The sequence below is a fragment of the Sparus aurata genome, chromosome 21 (assembly GCF_900880675.1).
Source record: "Sparus aurata chromosome 21, fSpaAur1.1, whole genome shotgun sequence".
Taxonomy (NCBI): Eukaryota; Metazoa; Chordata; class Actinopteri; order Spariformes; family Sparidae; genus Sparus; species Sparus aurata.
In genome coordinates this window covers 33,065,630-33,088,122 of record NC_044207.1, presented here as the reverse complement: position 1 = coordinate 33,088,122, position 22,493 = coordinate 33,065,630, and the positions used below count along the sequence as shown (strand labels likewise).

Below are 22,493 nucleotides of genomic sequence, written 5' to 3'. Positions count from 1 at the left end.
TACGTCAGAACAGTTTCCTAACTCAGTTTGAGAAGTTGAGTCCTGAGTGGATTCGAGAAGAGTTTGGATCCAAGAGATGACGAGAGATAAGAAGCTGAAGAGAGCTGCTTTTTAAAACCCGACTGATGGAGGAACATTAAAGGATGTTTCTCTGACAGAGAGCTGGGTTACACATGTTCACAATCAGCATAATGAGACGAGACTGAACCGTTCAAGGACTCCGTATAGAACCAAAGCATATTTGTAGACGGACTATAGGCTCTGGAGACTGAAGCATTGTGTCGGCTTGAGATGTCTCAAATACAATCACAGACGTCTGAGACTGTTAAGACTTCTGATCTGATGAAATGTTTCATGTTGGAAAGAAACTGCGTAGAGTTCAGACATTTCAGTTATTTCAATAAAATATAATAAGTCATCTTCTCCTCTCCTCCTCCTGATGATATAAAGTCAGTGAAGTGTCGTTGTCCACAGAACAGTTCTGGAGCTTCACAATAAAACAGAGTTGCAGCGTTCTGCTGAACAACTGAAGCAGCTGGAGACGTACAAAAGAAAAACTTAACTCAGTTAAAACTTAGCAGAATCAGCTGTTAGCACTTCCTGTTAGCAGTGAACCTGTGGATGTGCAGACAACTGTCACTGGATCACTGTGGTACTGAAGAAAACCTTAAAACGTGATGTTTCTAAGGCAGGTTCTGCACATGTAAGGAGCGATTTTGGGTGAGCAGATTTATAGTACAGAACCTTCGGCTCGCTGTGTGTGTGTGTGTGTGTGTGTGTGTGTGTGTGCAGGTGTGTGGGTATGTTTGTGTTAGTTTGTGGGTGGCAATTATAGCTCTGCTTTATACTTGTGTGTGTTATTGTGTGTGTGTGTGGGTTTGTGTGTGTTAGGAGGACACACATGGCACCTTGGGTTTATGTGTTTGTGTCTTCTGAACGTGTTTGCACGCGTATTAATTCATGTTTGTGTGTTGATATATCTGTATTTGTAGGTAAATGGGTTTACACTGGTGTGTGTGTGTGTGTGTGTGCGTGCGTGTGTGTGTGTGTGCGTGTGTGTGTACTCGGCTTTAATCAGGTATGATTGTGTGTTTGTTTTGGTGTGTTTGTTTTGGTGTGTGTGTGTGTGTGTGTCATTGTAAGGTTTTTCCCAGACCTTCCCAAAAGTCAATACAGAAACCTAATCAGTTCCCACAATCCTCTGCTCTCCGTCTGTGTGTCCAGTCATTCAAATCTAAATAACCTGAGCCCGCTGAACTCGTGTTGACTGGTTCTCACAAAGGCGGCGCGAGCTGATTGGTCGGTGCCGCCTGCCGACGAGGGGTTCAAGGTCCGTTTGCGCTGAGAGACTTCCTCCTCCCGGCTGCTTTTTCCCAGACGGCAGCTTCCCACTAAACACTGGTGTGTGTGCATTGTTTCTATTGTGTTGTCACTCACTGTCATCACAGGGGAGCAACATGAATACTTTCACTTTTTTTTTGTCTTTACCCACAAGACCCAAATTCCTCTGCTGGTTTTAAAAAGCTCTTCAATGATTGGATGTCAGTTTTGTCCTGCGACAGCTGGAGAATGTGAAATCTTTAAACTCTGGGTGTTTTATGAGCTTTACATTTTCCTCTGGAGGCTAAAACACACACACACACACACACACACACACACACACACACACACACACACACACACACACACACACACACACACACACACAGTCAGACAGGAAACCCTTCAGACAAATTATCAGTGTGGCAAGAAAGATTTCGAAATGAAACTTCTTTTGTAAGTAAAGGTTTCAAAATGAAAACTCTCCTTCGAAACGCCACTATCACATTCCTTCTTCTGCAGAGCTGCCATTTTGAAATCTGTGTACTTGCTCCTTATTGGCCAGATGAGAGCAGAGAGGGCCACACATTGTTTTACCTCCAGTGGAAAGTTCAAATACTTCAGATACAGTAAAGTAATAGATTACAGGCTCTGACATGTACTCAGAGTATCAGAGTAAAAAGTCTCCCTCTGAAGGACATTTGTGGTCAAAGCTAACTGAAGCTCACGTCATATTAATAGAATTCAAAGACTATTAAAGTTAAAGGTAGAATCAGTAGGATTTGTCCCAGCTGTTCCTGAACGCACCACAGAGACAGTTGATTGTTGAGTCGTCAAATAGACAAAAAGCATCAAACTAAAGTGACGAGCCCGTTAAAGAAATGTGATGAAGTTGAGGTGTGTGTGTTCAGATGTAGAGAGGAGGAGTCACACAGATACTCAGGTAAAGTACAGACACCTGAAACATCCACTGGAGTACAGTAACTAAGTATTTGTACTCTGTTACTGCCCGTCTCTGGCTGGACGACCACGTGAAGTCAAAAACAAACAAGAGATAAACTCGTTAAGTGAGACGGTTACTCACTTCAACCTCAGTCGTAAAAAGCAGTTCCCTCTAAAAGTTAATGTTTAATCAGACAGAACAGGAAACACAGACCTGCCGTCCGACCCGCTGCACCGTGAGTCAGACTGTCACAGTGGACATGGATCAGAACCAGCAGGACTGAGACTGTGAAGTGAAGGCTCAATGAGAGACTTCATCATCGTTGTATTGTTCAGTGTCAGTGATGCGTCTCTGAGAAGACTGAGTTGTCTTTCAAAGCACATGAGGGTTTCTGAGGAGCTTTGAGGGCTCGCGGGTCATGAAACGATCAGAACCACAGAACACACCTGCACTCAGACAGTGGAGATCAAAAAGCGGGTTCAGAAGCCGTTGGCCCTCCTCTCTCAGACATCAGATAAACGGAGCGTGACGCGCCGCTTCTGATCTGTTGTTCACCTTTGAAACTGGTGGTTTTGAAAGTGCTTCACGAGGCTTTGAGGAGAAACCTTTTACCTTTTTCTTTTTTTTTACTGCAATTAACACAAGCGTGTGTTCTCCGGCGGCTGATGTCTGAGGGAGGCGGCGTGGCGAGCATGTGGGGCCTGTACAAACAAGAAGTAGATAATCTGTTCCAGTCGGCTGACGGAGGGAAACCTGCTGCTCTGCAGGTGGAGGGAACTTTACCTGCAGCGGTGTGACTGACGCAGACGCAGCACGATGTTATAGCAGCTGCTGAACACTCAACATATACATCTGAACGGTTAAAGGGACAGTCCACACAAATTATCATCCTCCTCTCCTCCTCCTGATGATATAAAGTGCAGCTGGAGACAACAAACCAACATGAAAGCGTCCACGCAGCTCGTCTGCTGTGATCACAGTCTCTGGTATCACTGATTTATCTGAAAGGATGTTATTTACACTCTCTCTTGTGAAGTGGGGTGAATAACGACGTCTTGAGACTCGAGTTACACCCAGCAGGACTATGAGTCCGTCTCGTGTTTCTCTCCCCCTCGGTTCCTTTGGGTCCGATCCTCGCTGATCCGACTGTGGCTGAACGCTTGACGGAGGGCTGCAGCTGTTGCTGATGTGCTGCTTTCTCTGCTCGGCTGCTGCAGACGAGGTCAGAGTTCAGCGGTGGCAACATGGTGTTCACACACTCGGTACAAAACAGCTGGACTGGTGCCTCATTAATCCTGAGATTATAGTGTTTGGGTGAAACGTTACCCTGCTCGCCTCAGCGGCAGCAGAAAGCAGCACCAGTTGTTTGCAGGAGCAGCGACGCATCGTCTCACAGAGAACATACCAGCAGTTGTGCCGAGTCACAGAAAGCGTCTCCACAGGCTCTCCCATTGAAGGCTGCGATAGAGAGGATGGCTGTGAGGGAGCACAGGACTCTGTTTGTTACGGGAGAGGAAGTGGAATCTGTCCAACCAGACAGCTGCTCATTCCCGACCCCGATGGCGTACGAACGCTCCCAGCACTACAGATCCTCGTTTTACCAGCCGGGCCCCGCCCCCCCGCGCCCCGCAGAGAGGGAGCATTAGCCACACATGTCGAGGTTACGGAGGGAAAACACTCGCAGGAGAAGGGTCAGCGCCTCGGGTTTTACTCCCAGAGCTTTCAGGGCGGGAGGCTGGTGTTGTGTTGTGGTTGGAGGCCGGGAGGAGGTGTCGGGGCGGAGACGCAGGCCGAGATGGATCGTCTCTCCGGACAATACACACATGTGGCTGACGACAAACTCCTGTGGATCAAAATAAAACCTCTTTCACAGACGTTCAGCTGCATGTTGCAAGAGAAACGTGAAATCAGAATTATGAAAATCACATTCAAAGTTTTAGTGCTAACTTTAGAGCTCGGCCAAGGAAACAATCATTAATGTTTACATCTGTTTACGTCACATTTCCTTCTGCGCAGTGATACAGAAATAAAATAGTTCTTCTACAACAAAGTCTGTAGATTGTTTCGGGTCACCGGGTTTTGGTTCCTGGAGCCGCTTCACTGTCTCGGTGTATTTGTGCAGGTGTTGGTTCACGCTGGCGAGGTGAAAACATTTCCTTGAACACGACGTCGGCCCTCAGAAAATAACTGCTGACATAACAAAGAAACCCAAACAGCAGGTTGTTCTGAAGCGGAGACAGTTTACTGAGACGGTTCCTCCTCATGAAGGAGGAAAGACGAGTCCAGATTTCAGGAGAAGACTTTAATAATCCGTGGTGCTGATGTGCGAGGTGCTCTGACACCTCTGCTGCTGCTCCGTCAGCTCGTTTACTCAGATTTAGCTGGAATGAGCGGCTCAGAGGTCCGACTGGTGCAACAGCTGGGCCTTGATCCGCAGCTCCCCGGCCCGGCCCGATCCGATCCAGACTCCCGGCTCATGTGTTGACATTAGCTCGACGTCCTTTCATGTCTCTGCTTCGGTAGAAATTCCTCCTAACAGCAGTTGTTTTTCCTAGTTTAGTTAAAGTAGTTTTGTCTTCGTGTCGTCTTGTGAATCCTGGCGCTTCATGCAGATTATAATTATTCTGGTATTTATGTGAAGAGCTGTTCTGGCAGCGTGACCGTGAAGGAGGATTGGGGAATCTCAAACATTTATGATGTCAGATGTTATGAAGCTCAGACCCGACGGGATATATTGGACCCAGCAACGCAAATAAACCAGGAAGTGAGACTGTTTTCAGCAGGAAGTGTGTCAGCCTCAGATGAGTGTTGGTGGTCCAGTTCACCGACAGCGCCTGAAACTCCTGACGGCTGCCATGTCCAACCGTTTTATAACTTCAAATTCACAATATTGAATTTATTCTGTGACTTTCTTTATCAAAACAAATCAAAATACTTTTTCAGACATGTACTGCTGAGTGCTGAGTTACATTACCCGTCCATAAAGTCATCTGTTTGGGTCGAATACACACAAATGATCCTGCGGTCAAACTACCTTCTCTGGCGGTGAACACACCAATAATCAGCCATCGTTAACGAGTTTTATTCACGTTACGTCTAACCTCGCTCGCTGACTCTCTCCTGGAAGTTACAGCGACAGGCGACCAATTGAAACGCAGCGTTACCTCTGAGGAATCTTGTGAGTTCTCTGGGTTTTTGGGAGTTCACAGCCCAGAAAAATCTAGAGCGAAGGTTAAGTAGTTTGTCTTTTCAGACATTCTAATGCAGGAACATTATCTGATATGTGTGTTTTGTATCCGTTAACCTCTGCGTCTCATTTTCTTTGCTTCATCAGAAAAGAACAAACGAGGTGTTTGATGTTCAAATTTCAAGCAATCAGCGGTGATGGATGAGGGAGAGGAGGTGAAGCAGAGGCTTCTGGCTCACAGCCCTCGTTTAGAACTGGGCCAGTAGTTCTGTGGGTCAGAGAGTGTGTGTGTGTGTGTGTGTGTGTGTGTGTGTGTGTGTGTGTGTGTGTGTGTGTGTGTGTGTGTGTGTTGTGTGAGGAGGAGAGGGGGAGTGGATTAAGGGTGGAAGGAGGGAACGCACACTAAGATAGTGAGCCGCTGTCTCCCCCCTCAGTGGAGAGAGGGCGGGCGGCACACGCTGCTGTGTGTGTGTGTGTGTGTGTGTGTGTGTGTGTGTGTGTGTGTGTGTGTGTGTGTGTGTGTGTGTGTGTGTGTGTGTGTGTGTGTGTGTGTGTGATGTGCGTGCACGTCAGGAATGTCCGTATGGTCGCGGCGGCGGGTAAACAGCACACGCCTCCTCTTTGTGCCGCCACAAAGGAACGTCTTCTTTTGTTTGGTTCCTTTTTCTGCAGCATCAAAGCGGCAGCCGTCAGCCGCTGACAACAACACAATGAACTCCTCTTTGTGTTTCTTTGTCTGTTTTCTTTGGAAACTTTTCTATGAATAATTTTGTCTATAACCCTTTTTTTTTAATGGTTAAGCTGACATGTGTTTCCCCATGTCAGCTAATAAAACCAACATCTTTTCACCCTCCTGACCCTCATCTGGCCGGGGACGTAAAAAGAAACGGAATATTTCTGCTTTAAAAACATCTAGATGAAAGTTATCCCAAATTTTATATCACGATATTGTCACGTCTCAATATCGCGTTTGCCGAGATTCTTGTCTTACTGCGGTTGTCTCTCTTGGCTCGTCATTTTCTCCTGCGCGGTGTAACGGTTGGTGGGTGTAGTTCACTAGAAACAAAATGGTTCCTGCATGAAACTGCTCACAACAACGTCTGTGATTATCTTGAGTAACCGGATGATGATTTCTGGAAAGACTAACTGTTGTCGAGTTGTTCAGATGTGATATCTGGTGCATTTAGTTTGTGTTGTGTTCAGAAGCAACAGCAACAACCATCCAGGTTTGGACTTTAAAGGTGTGAAGAACTTGCAGAAACCACCAGACAGTGTTTAAAATACCAGTTTTGTGCCTCTGCAGGATCAACGTCTCCTCTGATATCTCAGATGAGTAAGTTGTCTGACAGACTTGGGGATCAAAGCTGAGTTAGTTTATGAGTTTCCTGTGAGCGTCAGATTTATCTCTCCACAGCAGATCCCAGGAGCGTTTGAATCGTGCGGTTTCCCTCTTCAGAGAGGACGACCGAGGGCTTTAGAACAACACACAGCTCCCCTCTGATCCTCTGCTGACGCTGCAGACCTCAGCTTTACCCCGAGTCCATCCATTCATTCTCTAACTCTTTCCCAGCCAGGTGCCCCTCTCCTCTCCGCCAGAACCAGGGCTCGGGGGGGGCGAAGGTCCATCATATGTCTGGTTCAGAAGGAGGAGGGGCATCTCACAGAAGTGCACCGTTTGTTTTTCCCGTTAGCATTAGCTCGTCACGCTAATGAACAGCGGCACATGTGGCTATGCGATTAGGAGGGAATCCACTTCCAGGGCCCCTCGTTTCTCTCCAGCTCAGCGAGTTTCTGCTCTGAACTCTCCCTGAGATCGTTCTGTTTACACTGAAAGCCATCAAACAACCGTAATCCACATTTTCCAGAAATGTTCTAAATGTGTACTCCCTGTTTTGGTACTGTGGTCACACTCAGAGCCAAATAACATGAAAATCACAAGACACAAACCTCCAAACATGCAGTTAAGACTCTGACTTTCTTCCTACATACCAACAATTATCCGCTAATTCTCCACAAACACGACTCTGCTGATTAGATATCCAGCTGCTGGCCGGAGGGGAAGCACTGCAGCAAACCGGGAGCAGTGAACCCGACAGGTCAGCAGGTATAAAAGTGTTTTCTGTCTCTGCTGGCAGCCTCTAAAAAGCATCAATAAACATGCAGGTTTACTGCTCTCTGGGGGGAGCGCTGGTCCAGATCTCTGAAACCCAACGCTGCACAGTTTTCCACGCTTCCGACAGCCGAGACCCTCCGATTGGTCAGGGAAAGGTCAGCGCTGTGGTGACGCCATGGCAACAGCAGATGGAGGCTGATATCTTGAGCCGAAGTCAAACATGACCTCAAAATTACCGAACAGAAACATGAACATCAAATCATCTTTCAAGATCTCAAGAAGCCGTCAAACATTCTCCTGATTCTGTCAGCTAAAGGAAAACAGTCAGATTGTGATTTAAGATCCATTGTTTCACATGAAGACATTGATTCATTTAGATCTTTAAAGGTGCAAATGATGCATTATCTGGTTAAAAGTGCACCAAAGTTGCATTACAAGCACAGAACTCTGAACGTTGGATGAAGCCAGGTCCAGAACTCTGTCTTCAGTGTGTTGACATGTTCGAATCAGGTTTCTGCTGACAGGATTCTGGATATCTCTGTCATCACTCCAACAAACTGTCAATGACCATAAATAAATGATGTTGTCGACCTGTTTTTAGGAGTAAGATGTCTATATATCCTGCTGTGTGTTGGCTGTTGTGGTAAACAGTCGTATCTGAGTTTTCCTCCAGTACCCGACATGTAGAACTGACGTGTTATCTTGTTTTGCTGCAGGGCGACCGGGTGTGGTTACGGGAGGATGAGCAGTATCTTCCCAGCACCGTGTCCTCGTGCTCCGGAGGCGTCGTTGTCTTCGCCACAGACTACGGCCAGGTGAGCTCCTTCTCTCTGAAACCACTCAGACCACTTCAAAAAACTAGAACCTCCTTTTCTCTTCCTGTCCTTTTTCAACCTTTTCAAAGAAGGTTCCTGTAAACTCTGGAACTTTTCCTGCAGTTTGACTCCTGCTGTACTTCCTGTCTCCTTGTCCAGGTCTACAAAGAATCATTCTGGTACTGACTGATGGTCTTAACATCATGTGGACATGAACATTGAAGTTGCTCATACGATAAGATTTGTCCTTCTCATGTTCCAGTTATGTGACTTTGAAACTGGTCTAAAAAGCACAAGAGACATACAGTCGATGATGTGAGGGGACCAAGACTGCAAACAAACTATATTCTATAATTGTTTCAGTTTCGTAACTTAGTGAAGCAGGAAAACAACCTTTCACGTGACAAAAAAGACCACAAAGATCTTGTCTGTTGTCTAGCCATGTCCCAAACCATGTGTGCATTTGTTTTAATTATCGGTATAGTTTGCATTTTATTCAAAATGACTCAGATATCAGTTTGTTTTTGATAGATTTCTCAGATAGAACATTATTTCTGAGGCTTACAGTTCCTCTCACTACCTACTTGACAGAAAAGTCCAAATATTCCGACCTCGGTGTCCCACGGAAACACAAACGGCTGACGGGGGAACACCTCGTCGTTCTCGTACCTCTGCTGACGCTGCCGTAAACCTCCAGGACGGATTAAAGAGGTCCACTCATAATTTGGGATCAGCTCAAGATGCAGCAAATCCCCTAAACGCCATATGGTTCTGATTACCTCTGTGATCCGTGTGTAGTGAAACCAACGGGCGAGGTGAAGGACGCGAGGACGAGGGTCACCGTGAGCTTCATGTAGGTTTTGGTTGGTTGTTAAGAATTAAATTAATCGTACATTTAGCAGTTTTGAAAGTTAGAGTCCACATGAAACATTCAGTCGTAGTGAGCTGATGTTTCCTCCTCGAGGTGTTAAACTCCTCACACTGTTGACCGTGAGGTGTGTGTGTTCACGCAGAGGAACTCTTCTTCTTCTTCTGCTTGCTTTGACTCCAAACATTAACACCAACACGTGAAAGACAGACGAGGCTGTGAGCGTCAGGTCGTGTCAACACACCTTTCTGTTGCATAAGATAAACACACAGAATTGAGAACGCTTAACTCCTGAATTGAAGTGAGTTCAGACGACTTACTGCCACCTCGCCTCCGAACCAGGCCAGCAGACAATCAGCTGTGTGAAGTGTTTGGGTGGATTTACTCTCTCTGCCCTCCTGTGCTGACAGCTTTAACAAAGACTTCCTGTGTAGCCGGCGAGCAGCAGAGGGTCACTACCACAAGACGGCCTGTGAATGTGAGCGCTCAGGGATTTAGGGTCATGTCGAGCCAGCGTATTGTCCTGCAGATTTAGCGGCAGATTAAGGCATTCTTATCTCCCGGCTCCGACTCACTCACAGACTCTGAGAGCTGCTGGTCAGCGAAGCTAATGACTCTCTGCTGCACAGTTTACAGAGGATGAAGGTGTTTGGTGCTGCTCTACACAGCAGATGTTACAGTTAATATAGTTTATAGTTTGTGGCTGTTTTAAATAGTGCTGGGTATCACCAGGTACCTCGCGATACGATACTATCACAGTATTTTGCCCACGATAACGATAATATCGCGATACAGCGATTCTAATCGATATATTGCAAGAAATTTCCTCCACGATACATCACGATATCTGTGTCACTGAAGAGATTTAGAATTTATTGACTGCACTGAATCCATTTCACAGGAATTACAAAACATTGTCAATCAATTTCACATGAATGACAGCCAAGTAAACAAAGAGTATATTGCACAGTGGCTCTTCTTAACACACACACTGACTACAACTATCATTAAATATCTATATGTGTGGGTTTCAGAGCTACTTAAACCATTTTTCAAATTTTATTTGGTTGTATACCTGTTTGAATAAAGATAAAGTTGTCCTCCGAAGAGGGGTGGTGGTGGTGGGCCGAAAAACCCCCCAAAAAAACGATATTTTGGGCCACTGTATCGATAACGTACCTCAAGACGAAATATCGCGATATATCGTAGAAACGATATTTTGGCACACCCCTAGTTTTAAACCACATGATGTCACTGCAGGGACAACAACGTCAGCCTGACTCTCCCAAAAGTCAGCTTGACATTTCTGCTTTTATTTGCATTTATTGGATTGATTGTGATGCAGTTTGGTTTAGATATTCATGTTCCCCTCAATATGAACTGTAATTACTTTGGACATGTTTTGACAGAGACTAAGGAGGGAGATCAGTTGGGCCCACGAGGCTAATGAGTCCCGATGAATTTACTATTCAACCACGCCACAAATGAGACAAGATTTAGCAACATAGCGTGCTGTTTCTGTACGATCAGTGGTTGTCTGGTGGATGCCGGTTGTTGTTGGTTGGCAGATCTGATACATGGGATTAACTGTACTTCCCCCAGTAAACACACCAACCTCTTCGGCAGCTGCAGTATCTCTGACGACCGTCCTGTCCGCTCTGCCGACCCAGAGACACTCGAGAAGACGAGGAAGGTGGCTGAAGAGGTCGGTGTGTTTACTGAGGAAACTACAGCTCATAAGCCGACATGTTGGTCTCTGCCAGGCTGCACTGAGTTAACGACACGAGGCATTCAGTCAGAGGTGGAGGAGGACAAGACGGGTTCATTAACAACCTGTAAACATGGTGAACTCTGCCTGCTGAACAGAAGCATGCAGTCATTGTGAATATCTTAGCGTGCTGATGTTAGCATTTGCTGCCACACTGAACTGTTAGCACGACTGTATCCTCTGAGTGGAACCTGGAAAACAAGTTATCTTCCTTTTTGTATCTTTACTCTTCTTTATGTGCTTTCTTTGCCTCTTTTTGTCTCTTCTCTGCTTTAGGTCACTTTGTTAAATAGATTTCTCTTCTCTTCTTCTTTCTGTTTTGTCTCTTTTGTCTCTCCTCTATTCATTAATTTTCCTCTCATCTCCTCTTTTGTCTGTAGCTTTCTCCTTTTATCTTCTCCTCTCGATCCTTTTCAGTCGCTCCCTCCTCCTCTCTCTCTCTGTCCGACTCATTGACTCAGTTCACTTTCTTGCTCTTGTTTTGAATCGTTTCTTCTGTCTCTCGTTTTTCATCCTTTTCTCCTCTTACCTTCATCTCTCATGTGTTAACTTGTCTTCTTCTTGTGCCTTTGTTTCATTTCCTGTCTCTTGTTTTTCACCCTCTCCTCTCTGACAGTATTAATAATCCTGTCGAGTGTTGGTCGGTCCCGGCAGACTGGGAGGTTTTAATTTGCTTCGCTCAGAGTTTGGAAATAAAGGCAGCACGAGACTGTCACACTCAATCTGTTTAAGCATTAGAAGAATTAACTGCTTGAAAATTACTCTTACCCCGAGCTGCACACACACACACACACACAGCGCCGCCCTGTAACAGAAGAGTCACAGGTTCAATCCCTGAAACAGATCGTGTGCATGAAGTGAACTGGAGCGTGTGAATAATGTGTGTGTGTCTGTCATGTTTCCTGTGTGTGTTTTCATCTAGAGAGTGATATGTATAGGTGTTTCTTTGTGTCCGTGTGTGTGTGTGTGTGTGTGTGTTCGTGTGTGTGTGTGTGTGTGTGTGTGTGTGTGTGTGTGTGTGTACATGTGTGCGGCAGCCGTCTGCTGTGTGTAACTGGAGATGGACGTCACCTGCTCAGCTTCAGAGCAGATGTTGCTCTTTGTAAGGAAAGCCAGTGCTGACCAATCAGAGGAGCTCACTTCTGTAAACCCCGCCCCCTCCAATGTGTGTGTGTGTGTGTGTGTGTGTGTGGTTTACATTTACGTTACAGACAGTGTACACTGTACACGTCTCAGACTGAAGTGTGTGTATATTTATGTTTATGTCTCTGTTCGGTTTCATTTCCGTCTTGAAGCATCGAGGATGATTTGTCTCTCTGATCACGACTTCAGTTCAGGAATGGATTTTCTCATCATGACGTTCAGTATTAATATTGATTCTTCCCAGAGGATGTACCCTATTACATCCACTGGTCCTTGGACCTTTCCTCCAGCACCACCATCTGGTCGAGAAGTCCCAATAAAACCAAAGTGTTGGTCACATTCAGGTTCCGTCTCTAAAACACCAAGTGAAGTCATATTGAAGAGACAGCAAGTGATATCACGGGTCTGTTTGTACCTCCCTGTGTTTTATCTGCACCTACTTTTTCTCCTTATCCTGTTTTATTGCTAAAGCAAACTTTTAATGGTTCATTAAAATGTAGATTTGTTACATTTGACACACTTCTTAAAAGGGGAAAAGTTTAAAGATAAGGACAGATATTTGGTTTCCGAACATTTTGACACAAATGTGCAGAACAGTGTTGACCTTGTGTGTCAGAGATGTTGCAGAGATGTTTATTGACGTTAGCATGCTAACCAGCTAGCTCCCGGCCCGTCCTGTTTCCTAATACCACTGTGTTCAGCAAAAGGCTCCTGTGGTTTCAGCTGGAAAATGTTTGTCAGCATAATAAATTCACAAAAAAGTGAATAAATTGAATATTTATTAAAGCATTTTTCTTGCTAGGCAGAATGATACGCTCCCACATCTTCTGCAATCAAGACGAGTTTAATCTCCTCATTAACTCATCGTTAAGCTCACTTCATTCAAACTGGACATAAACTGAATCAGATTCAGTCTCTGGTTCAGTTCACAGTAACATGTGAAGATATTCTGTCTCTACACGCTGATGATGTCCGACTCTCTGTCCTCTCCTGTCTCTATCAGCTGTGTCTTCTCAGAGTCATAGTCCTGATCAGAGCCGCTGTAAATCGCCTCCATGACTCCAGAGTCCGGAGCTGCCCTCCATGTTTATGAACCTGCCTCTGATCTGAGTTACACCTTTAATGTGAAACATGATAACAGGAAGTGATGAGTGTCAGTATCTCTGTGGGAAGTTGATCATCCTATGAGGCGTATTATGAATACTGTGGTTTGTTATGAGCACCGAAGTTTAAAGTAGTCTTGAGTGGTTGTGATGTTAGTGTGTGAACGGTGTGTGTGTGCCGTGTGAGTCCATGTGTGTGTGTGTGTGTGTGTGTATGAGTGTGTGATGTCGGAGGTCGCAGGGTTTGTCTCTCGTCTTGCTCAGGTTTCAGTGTTTTCGGCGCTGCAGACTGCAGGACAATACAGCAGGAGATGAATGGTGATGCAGAGAGCAGCTGCTGCTTTTGATGATGATGATGATGGTGTGTGTGTGTGTGTGTGTGTGTGTGTGTGTGGGGTTGAAGCTCGAGGCGGGCGGAGGGTTACCTGTTCAGCTCCCTGACAGACAGAGTGAGGAGGCAGTGAGGGGGTGAGAGAGCTCAGCTTTCCCTCCTGAAGACAAAATGAAGAGTTTCACTCCTCGTGCTGTGATGAGCTGATCGCTGGCATGAAAGTCTGACTGGTTATTAAAGTTCATTGAAGCGATTAGCCTTCAATTAAAGAGCTGTTTGGTTCTGATGTCTGAAGGAAGCTCAACTCAGGTTTCACACTCAGTGTTGGGTCGTTCTTCTGGGTAAATTCTGAGGCAACACAAACATTTAAAGATGCCAAATTCTAGTTCAAATCGAGGAACTTGCGAATATTTGGCAGTAAAGAAAACAGAGATTTCACCAGACTAGATGTGGAATGATTAACTTCCTGTGAATTCACTGTGATAAACAGATATTTGGTCATATTTATATATAAACTAATATTTCAGCACCAGGCTTCAAACATCCAGATTAATTAAATGTTTCCTCGGTCGCTCGTTTCCAAATTAATGTAGAGTCACTTTCTGATCCACGTAAGTAAGAACAACAGACTTTATCCTGACTGATCCAGGAACAGAGCCTGTTGATCCGAGGGTACAGCAGTGACCCTCCTCCTCCTCCCCCTCCTCCTCTTCCTCCTCCTCCTCCTCTTCCTCCTCCTCCTCCTCCTCCTCCTCCTCCTCCTCCTCCTCCCCCTCCTCCTCCTCCTCCTCTGCAGTAATGCTGTCTAATGGCTTTGTTTCACAGAGATTTACTCCTGTTAGCATCTGTCGCTAGGCTTAGCGCTGGGCCCCGCGGCTTTGTTCTCCAGGCGTGGACCTAACTCATCTCCACAAAGACAACCGGACCAATTAGAAACCTAATTAGGCCAAAGCCAGAAACAACCTGTCCCCTACTGAGGGCTGCTGGAAGACGACTGCCATGCTGTGACAGGAAGACAGCGGAGGACAGACGGCGTCCACGCTCTCTCTGTTTTTGTTCCAGTTTCTGGTTCTCTAGTTTCAGGCTTCTGTCGGTCGTTAGATTCAGGTTAATAAAGCGCTCTGGTTACAGCTGGTTTTGTCAAATTTGTAAAAAGTTCATCGTTTTTTTACATCATCAGCGCTAGGTGACAGAACCATACTTGCTGTTTCCAGTCTGTGTGCTAAGCTACGCTACGCTAACCATCTGCTGTATATTTACATAATCATTCTCCAGCTGCTACCAGCAAATATTGCCAAAAATTAAAGAAATAATTGAAGTTCCTCGTAGTGTAATTAGAGAAACATCAGGAAAGCATCAGTTTCTGACTGAACGTGTTTGCTGATGGCAGACGGTCGACAGTCTGAAGCGGTGAGGCTGCAGAGAGACGCCGTGTTTACAGACGCTGTCCACACGTGTCAGACTGTTGGCTGTAAACACTGTTTACACTCCACCGGTCCAACGAGTCAGAGATCTCCCTGCAGCCGTCCACCTCTCAGCACACGTCAACAGTTTAGTCTCGTTTCTTAAAGTCAGTCCAGGTTAGTGAGACAGAGACTAGAGCAGGAGGAAACACATGGTGACGGTGAAACTCATCAGAACACGCAGGTTGTGAACGCAGCGTTGACGAGACTCACATCACATTTCAACCGTCTGAAAGACGTTTCTGTGACGTTCAGTTCCCCCCAGAGCGTCACCGAGGAGTGTGTGTGTGTGTGTGTGTGTGTGTGTGTGTGTGTGTGTGTGTGTGTGTGTGTGTGAGGGGTCAGATGTGATTGACCCCTCAGACAGAGACCAGCTTTCTGCAGGAAGGATCACCCTGAGCTGTCGGTCACTGCAGGTCAGCGACCAGCTTCAGACAATGACAGAGTGTGTGTGTGTGTGTGTGTGTGTGTGTTGTGTGTGTGTGTGTGTGTGTGTGTTGTGCTGATGCTCTTACAGTCTTGTTTTGCTGCTGCACACAGCACCAGATTTTTTATCATCCACAGAAGAAGAAACTGATCAGACTCTCTGTCGGTCAATTCTCTATTTGTTCAAACTTACAAAGTTTAAAGACATGAAGTTAACAATGATGACGATGATGATGATGATGATTACATTTAATCTCTGGTCAGAGCTGATCGTTCCGTCATATTTTGGCTTCATTTCCTAAAGATCTCGGTGGAGAATCTGAACCCTGTGTTCATTCAGCTGATGACGCTGCATTCAGCGGGATATGAAATGCTTCTGGGCGTATTGTCTTCATGAGCACATTAACAGAAGTGACAGTAAAGCTGCTTTATGACAAACAGCCTTAAGTGGCTCAGGGAGCAAACAGCTGATTATGCAGCTAAAATTAGAAGAGGAGCAGCGCTGAACGCTGAGGGGCTCCGCAGCAGAACACACCACGAGGTGATCGCGAGCTTTAATGTGTCGGGTGCTTAAAACACGACAGTCATCAACAACAGTTAGTGTGTCCAACACATTCTGTCTGTGCTCGATAGACGGACGCAGCCAGAACAAGCCTCCCCTCCATTTCTTGGTTACCAGGGTGACGGATGACACAAAAGAGAGCGTCAGCCAAACTTTCTCCAAACATGCTCGTACTGAAAGAGAGCCGCTGTGTGGACGCTGGACCTGAGATGTAAATATTCCTGTGACAAGCGGTGCGACTGTGGCGAGACGTCTTTGTGTTTGTCAGGTTCTCAGGCCAGAAAACCCACTGAACACATCATAGACGGCAATAAGAAGTCCGACCCGGTGTGTCCACGTGTGCCTGGTGTGGTGTTGTTGTTTATGGAAACAGCTGAGACGGCGTCGAGTTCGGCTGCTCTGCTTTTTCCACCCAGCAGCCGACATGGTGGAGACGCTGTGAAACGTGAGGAATCACAGAATGTAAATAAGAGCTACGAGCCGACCCATGAGAACGTCCTCACAGTCACGCAGCAGAACTGAAGTCAGATGTTTGATCCGTCTCTGTGGATCCGTCAGTATTCTGAGCAGACCCCCCTCAGGGATCTGTGCGTCCTCCTGCAGGCTGCAGACCTCCTGCAGAGCGATCATAATCTGAGGTCTTCTCTTAATTAACCTCAGCGGCTCCTCCTGTTCACCTCTGGACCGGCCCGCCGCCTCCTGGTGCTGCTCATTAACGCTGACTTCAACAACAGCTTATTTGTCTAAATATTAAACTGGTTTTCCTCAATGTTTTTATGTTTTAGAGAGTTAAGAGTTGTCATTTTCAGTTATCTAGTGTCACATTTTGGAGGCTTTATCTCCTGACAGTTTTCATCTGGGAGGAAATAAAGTAAAATAAGAAATGTTAAGATTTAGTGACTTTGGTCCAGAGCTGATTGTGCCTGTAGGACTTATATGTTGGACCTGAGTGTCTCTCCCGTCTCAGGCTGAGTCGGGATGTTTCTATAAATCCTCAGACGATCTCTCCTCCCTGCTTGATACTGACGTTAAAGTTGAGACTCGTGTTAAAATGTTTTGACTGGTTTAAACTGACCTCGGCCTGTACAGACGTCTGAAGGCTGAAACTTCACCCAACCAGAATCTTGATAAAGTTATGTTAATCTGACCAAACACAAACACAAAGAGATATTTCAGCGTATTTACTCCTGTAGATACGGTACAGTAGATAACTGTGTCATCAGAACGTAGTTTGCATGATTAAATGCAAACCAGGAGCCACAAATATCCACGTGAAGCATCACAGGATTGAAGATAAACACGTTTCATGATGCACCAGGAGAAGATTTGTTCCTGATTCCTGAGAGATGAATGAGTGAAGCTTCATGTTGTTGTGCACACAGCTGATGAAACTCACTGACGGTAACAAAGCTTTACAGTCGTCTTATTAAAAGATACTGCACAGACTGCTGAGCTCCGTCAGGGTGAGAGGACTGAACACTGCCGTGATGTCTGGACCGGTTATCTCTGGTTCTGTCTTGTCGTTTTAGGACAAACGTTACACACACACACACAGTTTAGTCTGGAGAAGCTGTTCGTCCTCTGACACAGAAGATAAGCAGCCGTCTGCTCAGACCTCCACCCGCCTCCTGACTGTGTGTTCACCACCCGGGTCATGTTTACCTCGGCTATCTGCCGTATGTCACCTGTGAGGAAGGTGACGTGAAATGTGAGCCGTGAGGAGGAGGCTGAGGTTAAAGTCCGGCCTGCGGGAGACATTTAATACTCGCACACAAAAACCAGCCGGAGGAGGCAAATACGTTCTTCTACTGCAGAACACGTGTACACAGACGTGCTCGTACCACTTTTAGAGACTTTCTACAACCAGACGTCTCAGATAAAGACCACTACATTAATCTGAAGGCTGTAATTAAGTAATTCTCACTGAGATCATGATCTTCTGTCTTGTTGCTTTTTTTTGTTTCTTTTATTTCTTCTTGTCACTTTAAACGAACAACAGAAATATATCAAATCATCTTTTTACTCAACCTTTACTCTGAAACTTCACTTCCTGTTGCTGGTCCTAGTTTCCTCCAGTCAGAGTCTGGATGTCACCTCTCGCCTGGCTTCACTCCTTCTCATCGTTTCATCCACTGATTTATTCTGATCGCAGTGAATTTTGAACCTTTTCAAACATTTACAGTTGTTACTCAGCCGACACTCCTGGACCGAACCTGTGCTGTGCGAGCCAGGGGAGGTTCTGTGGAGCGTCCAGGCTTCACACTCCTCCAGTAACACGAGAGATCGTCTGTCCAGGAGGAAGCCGTCTGCTGTAAATCTCACAGTTAAACTGTTGCAGCAGTCGGTCAGACAGCGAGAGGTTGTCGGTGGAAATCCTGTCGACGTTTGAGCAGCGAGCGCGACGTCACATGGTCCTCTGAGGGATACGAGTCCGGCTCAGTCTGATGTGTTTGTCAGAACATATAATCTGGTTCTGAACATGTTTAATGTCCAAAACATTGAACAAGGAAAACACAGAAAGTCCCGGCTGTCTGTTGTGATGTTCTCGGTCCCGGTCCAGTTTCTCCCAGCTGCTTTTTGTTAGGCTTCATTATTACTGTGACACAAAAATATGTTCTGCAAATGTTTTTAACTCTCAGTTCAGAAAACGATCGTGGTAGTGAAGTGAGACAGTAAAGACTGAACACGTGTCGTGTCGCTGCATTTCAGCTTGAAGACTTCTGGAAGTTTGAGTTGTACATTTATGAGCAGCTGCTGAGTTCTGGTCTGGTGGTCCTGGTGTTATCTGATCTGGACCGGACTCACTCGGTCAGAAAAGAGCAGAATATAGAGAAAAAAACTGGATCTGAAAATTTAAAAAAATGTAAATCTTGTGGTAACTGAAGTCCACGTTAGGCCTTTACCTGGAGAACAAGTGACCCAGAACTGGATCAGGAAGTAGTCACGGACCGGCTCCACTGTAAACAGCGCTCCAGCAGGCGGGTCCAATGTGTTCCTGTGATTTTAAAGTCGTCGCCTCCCGGGAAGGTTTTCTCTTTTAACCCTGGAGAACTTTCTGTCTTTCTCTGTCTCTCCATCTTCTCTTCTAATCAGTTTTTGAGTTGTTTTCTTGTTTCTCATCTCCATGTTTCCCCGTGTTCTGACCCAGGTGTACACCTACAAGCAGAATGCCCTCACCCGACAGAAGGTGCAGCCCATGCACCACAGCAGCATCCGGGGCGTGGAGGACATGGCGACCCTGGAGGACCTCCACGACGGCGCCATCATGCACAACCTGTTCCTGCGCTACCAGCAGAGACACATCTACGTGAGTCTCAACACGTTTCTGATGACTTTAACTGTCGCTGTGTGTTTTCAGTGCTGCTGACTTTGATGGTTTTCGTCCTGTTTCTTTGGTACGATGTGATAAAAGAAGAAGCAACGTGAGAATATCAGTTTCAGTTTAGCTACATTATGAAAACAACAGACGGTGAACCAGTTCTGTATCAGATCTGAGGCGTGTGAGGGGAAATCTGAGAGTGTAGAGATCCTCTGACATCAACAGCCCAAAACAAACTCTCCCGTATCTCCGGTATCATGTTGACAGCTCGGCCTGTCGGGGTACGCCGCCTTCTTTGAAAAGATCCACGCAGGGAATCTCCCATGAACGGCTGAGGTTGCTCAATCGTTATGTAACCGCAGAGATAATCGTCTAGACGCGGGCAGATAAGAAGACGGTGATGACTCGGTCAGAAACAGAATGTGATGGAGGTCGTGTCCTTCTGGAGTAAATCGGTGCACAGCGACGTTCCCGGTGGACGTCCCGTCAAAAACATTTGGCTTTCCGTCTCTGATTTATGACGAGCAGCAGACAGAGAAGCTGGACGAACACGTGTGGAGCTGATTGAAAGGTGTGTTACTCACCTGCTGCTCTACAACATGTCGACCTGTTGGACTGCTTTTATTTTCAGTTTCCAGGACTGTAGCATGAATACAGAGATTAAACTAGAGGTTACTGTCTGCAAACTGAAAACACAGACGGAGCTGTTTAACAGCTGTTTGGTGGTTGTTGTTGCTGTGCAGCTTGTTCATGATGTTTCCATGACGACAGTGTTGACCAGGTGATGAAAAGCACAGGTGATAAAACCCAAAGCGGGACAGATTGAGCCTCTTTGAATCCGGGCTGGATGGCGCTGAACGGGAGCTCCTTGTTTGGCAGCCAGAAAAGCAAACGGGCTGCCAAGTGAGAGGGAGGACGATTAGAGTCCGGGGCTGTTTGGGTCGACGCTGGTGTTTCGTGGTGGACTCGCTGGGAGTTCTGGCAGGAGCGAGCGGGGTCCTGGCTCGGTTCTGATAGCAGCCGAGTCGTCCAAGGTGTGAGACGGAACGGTTGGGAGTGTGTTAGTTTTGGAGTGAATCAGAACCACAGTGATGGGAACATGTAGCTGTGGTTCACTGTCCTCTCTCTGTGATCTCTGACCCGTTAGAAGACCCGCCTCCACTAACAGAACACTAAATCCATCTGTCAGCATCTATCTCTGTGGCTCCAGAACCAGAGCACGGATCAGTTAATCAGGTGACGAGGATGTGGTTAACGTTTGGTCAAGATAAAGCTCAAACAAGGTTTCGGGGAAGACTGTGGTTTGGATTAAATGGACTGACGAAGTTGGAGGATCTTCATTGTTGTGGTCGCAGCGATGATGACTCTGAGGTTCTGGAACGATGGCGGTCATGGTTAAAGGAAAGGAGAGACAAACAGCGGTGTCCTCCACCTCCTCCGCTCTGTCTCTACAACAACATCACCTGGCGTTCTCCAGACCAGAGTCATGATTTGTGCGACCACGAGAAGACTTGGCCGCTCAGACTCTGACACCTCTAATTAAAGACTGCTGTCTGATTGCTGCACACAGACCCAACGTTTGTTTACGCTGCAGCTATTCCTCTCTCGTCACGACGCTGTGCTGAGACCGTGGTTATGTTTATGCACAAAAACCACCTGGGTCGGGTCTGGTCAACATCGTGGTTTGGCTCAAAATACCTGTTGTGGTTGCTATGATCACGGGTGAAGATGTTCCGACTTCCTGTGAAAAGCAGGCGGATGGAAACACCCAGTGGCTCAAAATATCTCCATAAGAAATGTCAACCTTGGACGTGAAACGTTAACTGGACCGGGTCGATTGTTGGGGTATCCCAGCTGAAGAGAACAGCACCTCCATGCTGATGAATCATCCCTCTGTTCCTATAGTTTATATATTATCCTGACACAGTAATTAATTCCGCCCTGTCCTGCTTTACACGGTGAGCTAATTAGCAAACAATGCACCTCTGTTCCTGCTGACCTCCGTCACAGTAAAGGAACCTCTCTACTGTATAGGCCAGAAAACAAAGGACTATGTGGGACAAATAGTTCCCGACCGGTACCGTCTGGATGTGGACTGATGGACTAATGAACGGCGCTGACCCAGCTCTTTCTCTCTCCAGCAAAACAAGCCGGTGACAAAGGCCGCCTTGTGCTTTCTGCTCACATTAGCCACAGTAACCTTTGACAAATGCCGTCTCGTTACTTTAATCACATGTGAACGCTCCCGTATGGTCGAAATTATCCAATCAATTCATCACAGCCGCCCGATCTCAACTCTGACGGGCCTTTTTTTTCTCTTTCTCGGGCCAGGGGGAAAATTAGAGGAGAGGTTTTGGTGGAGATGGCCGCGGTGAACCGAAGGGAAGGGCTACAAACCCACTGCTAACCCGTCTCTCTGGGACTGAAAGAGCCAATAACGTCGTGAAGTTTCAGCTTTAAATATTAAACAACCTTCAGTTTATAATCTGTAGGAACATCTGGATATGTAGAGAGGATTTCAGTCGTGTAGCAGGAGTATCTGCTCTTTAATACCACCTCCAGCGACGGCTCACAGACCTTTAGATGCTTCTCGTCTGGATTTTGTCACGGCGCCGCTCGCTGTTCTTGTCCGTCCTTGATGAGAAATGTGTGCTGGTGGACAACACGGCCTCCACATTCCTGCAGATCTCTGTCCCGCTGACTGCCTCCACAAGACCTGATGCTTCATGTCATGTGCCCTTTATTTGTTTTTCCTCTTGGAGAGTCAGCGCCCTCGATTATATGAAGAAGATGTTTCAGCTCGTGTTTATTCAATCAGTTTGTTCTGGGACAGTTTCTGGTCGGGGGTTGAATTTGTTCCCTGGAGAGCAGAAAACAGACGTTCAGTAAGAAAAGCTGCACATTATTAATATTTGGAGCGACTCTGTGGGTGAAACAGGTAAAGTTCCTGCCTTCCTAACGTGGTGCTCAGGTTCCTGGAAAAGTCCCTGCGGTGTTAAAAGGAGGAGAAAGTTAAGGTGACGGGCTAATGCATGAAGTTAAATGCATGAGAGCGAGGGGCCCCCGGTGTCACAACCTGACAGGGGCCCCCAGATTCCTGACAGCACCCCGGCTGACTTCTGAGGGAATAAA

At 46.4% G+C, this 22,493-nt stretch overlaps 1 protein-coding gene across 1 annotated transcript in view; it reads left to right on the top strand.

Moving 5' to 3' along the window:
• myo10 (myosin X) overlaps window positions 1-22,493 on the top strand; it is an 88,465-nt gene that overhangs the window by 22,696 nt on the left and 43,276 nt on the right. The window contains exons 2-3 of the mRNA XM_030403298.1: window positions 8,280-8,378; window positions 19,191-19,349. Coding sequence (XP_030259158.1) covers window positions 8,280-8,378; window positions 19,191-19,349 — 258 coding nt within the window. The remainder of the gene's footprint in view (window positions 1-8,279; window positions 8,379-19,190; window positions 19,350-22,493) is intronic.